The sequence below is a fragment of the Rhincodon typus genome, unplaced genomic scaffold (assembly GCF_021869965.1).
Source record: "Rhincodon typus isolate 14 unplaced genomic scaffold, sRhiTyp1.1 hic_rhity00002924, whole genome shotgun sequence".
In the NCBI taxonomy this organism is placed as follows: Eukaryota; Metazoa; Chordata; class Chondrichthyes; order Orectolobiformes; family Rhincodontidae; genus Rhincodon; species Rhincodon typus.
The window spans coordinates 4,241-5,801 of NW_025968562.1; the positions used below are offsets into that span (position 1 = coordinate 4,241).

At 57.2% G+C, this 1,561-nt stretch overlaps 1 protein-coding gene across 1 annotated transcript in view; it reads right to left on the bottom strand.

The window, feature by feature from the left end:
- The window catches only part of LOC125481642 (protein capicua homolog), a gene marked incomplete at its 3' end in the record, with an annotated part of 23,354 nt that overhangs the window by 4,237 nt on the left and 17,556 nt on the right, over nucleotides 1-1,561 (bottom strand). Inside the window, exon 7 of the mRNA XM_048593464.1 lies at nucleotides 1,279-1,463. Within this exon, the coding sequence (XP_048449421.1) occupies nucleotides 1,279-1,463 (185 nt within the window). The remainder of the gene's footprint in view (nucleotides 1-1,278; nucleotides 1,464-1,561) is intronic.

The following is a 1,561-nucleotide window of genomic DNA, read 5'->3' on the forward strand; positions in this document are numbered from 1 at the left end:
CTGCCCCATTCATTCCCTCCCATTACCCCACACTGCCCCATTCATTCCCTCCCATTACCCCACACTGCCCCATTCATCCCCCAACCATTACCCCACACTGCCCCATTCATTCCCCCCATTACCCCACACTGCCCCATTCATCCCCCCACCATTGCCCCACTCTGCCACATTCCATGCACATTACCCCACTCTGCCCTATTCCCCCATTACTCCACACTGCCCCATTCATCCCCCAACCATTACCCCACACTGCCCCATTCATTCCCCCCATTACCCCACACTGCCCCATTCATCCCCACCACCATTACCCCACACTGCCCCATTCATCCCCACCACCATTATCCCACACTGCCCCATTCATCCCCACCACCATTACCCCACTCTGCCCCATTCCCCGTTACCCGACTCTGCCCCATTATTCCCATTACCTCACACTGCCCCATTCCACCCCGTTACCCCACACTGCCCCATTCCATCCCGTTACCCCCATTACCCCACACTGCCCCGTTCCCCCGTTAGCCCACTCTTCCCCATTCCCTGCCCATTACCCAACACTGTCCCATTCACATCCCCGTTCCACTTCCAGACCATCTGCCCCAAACCCAGAAAACACAGGATCAGGAGCAGATTGTTCGGCCCATCAAGCCTGTTCTGGCCATGCAGTGATGAACTCCTCTACCTAACAGCTCATTGATTAGCAATGAAAAATGCCCTCCCACTTTTAGCTTTATCACCGATGGAGTGCCCTCTGGGGTAGGGAATACCAGAAATTGTCTAACCCTCTGAGTGAAGAAACATCTGCTCACCCAAGTCCTCAACGATGGGCCCCTCACCCTGAGGCCGTGTCTCCGTGTTTTAGATTTCCCTATCTGGGGGAAGGGAATCTCTCAGTGTCCAGCCCTGTTCAGCATCGTCTCAATGAGATCACCTCTCGCTCTCCCAAACCCCGGAGAATCTAGGCCCCATTTACTGAGTCTCTCCCAAACCCCGGAGAATCTGGGTCCCATTTACTCATCAACAGACAATCCTCTCACCCCAGGCTCCAATCCTACTGACCCTTAACTGTTAAGTGTCAGTAAATCCTGCCTTTAATACGGAGGCCGGAACTGCACACAGTGTGGTCACAGCGAAGCCCTGTGCAACTGGCCCCTGCTCCAATCCTTTTGCAAATAAAAGCTGTAGGTACAGCGCGCGCCTGCCCAGGGAGCCCCACGCCTCTTTGGAGCAACACTGAAAACGGGGACTCCGAGGGCTCTTCCCCCTCCCAGGCCCTGTTACCTGCGCGAGCTCCACCAAGGCCTCACTGTTGCGGTCACATTTCTCGGAGCTGTGCACCCCGCTGTGGGAGAAGGCTCTCGGCCGGTTCAGTTGCATACTCACTGTGCCCGGGTGCAGCAGGGAAATTGGCTTTGAGTCGGAGCATGGCACAGCCCCAGGGTAGTCTGCCGCCATCTCCGAGGGAACTGGTTTGGGGGCCGGGGGGGGGGGGGGGGGGGGAGCAGAGAAGGAGCAGGGAGACAGGGAGGGAGGGAGAGCGAGAGAGAGAGGGAGAAGGAGCAGG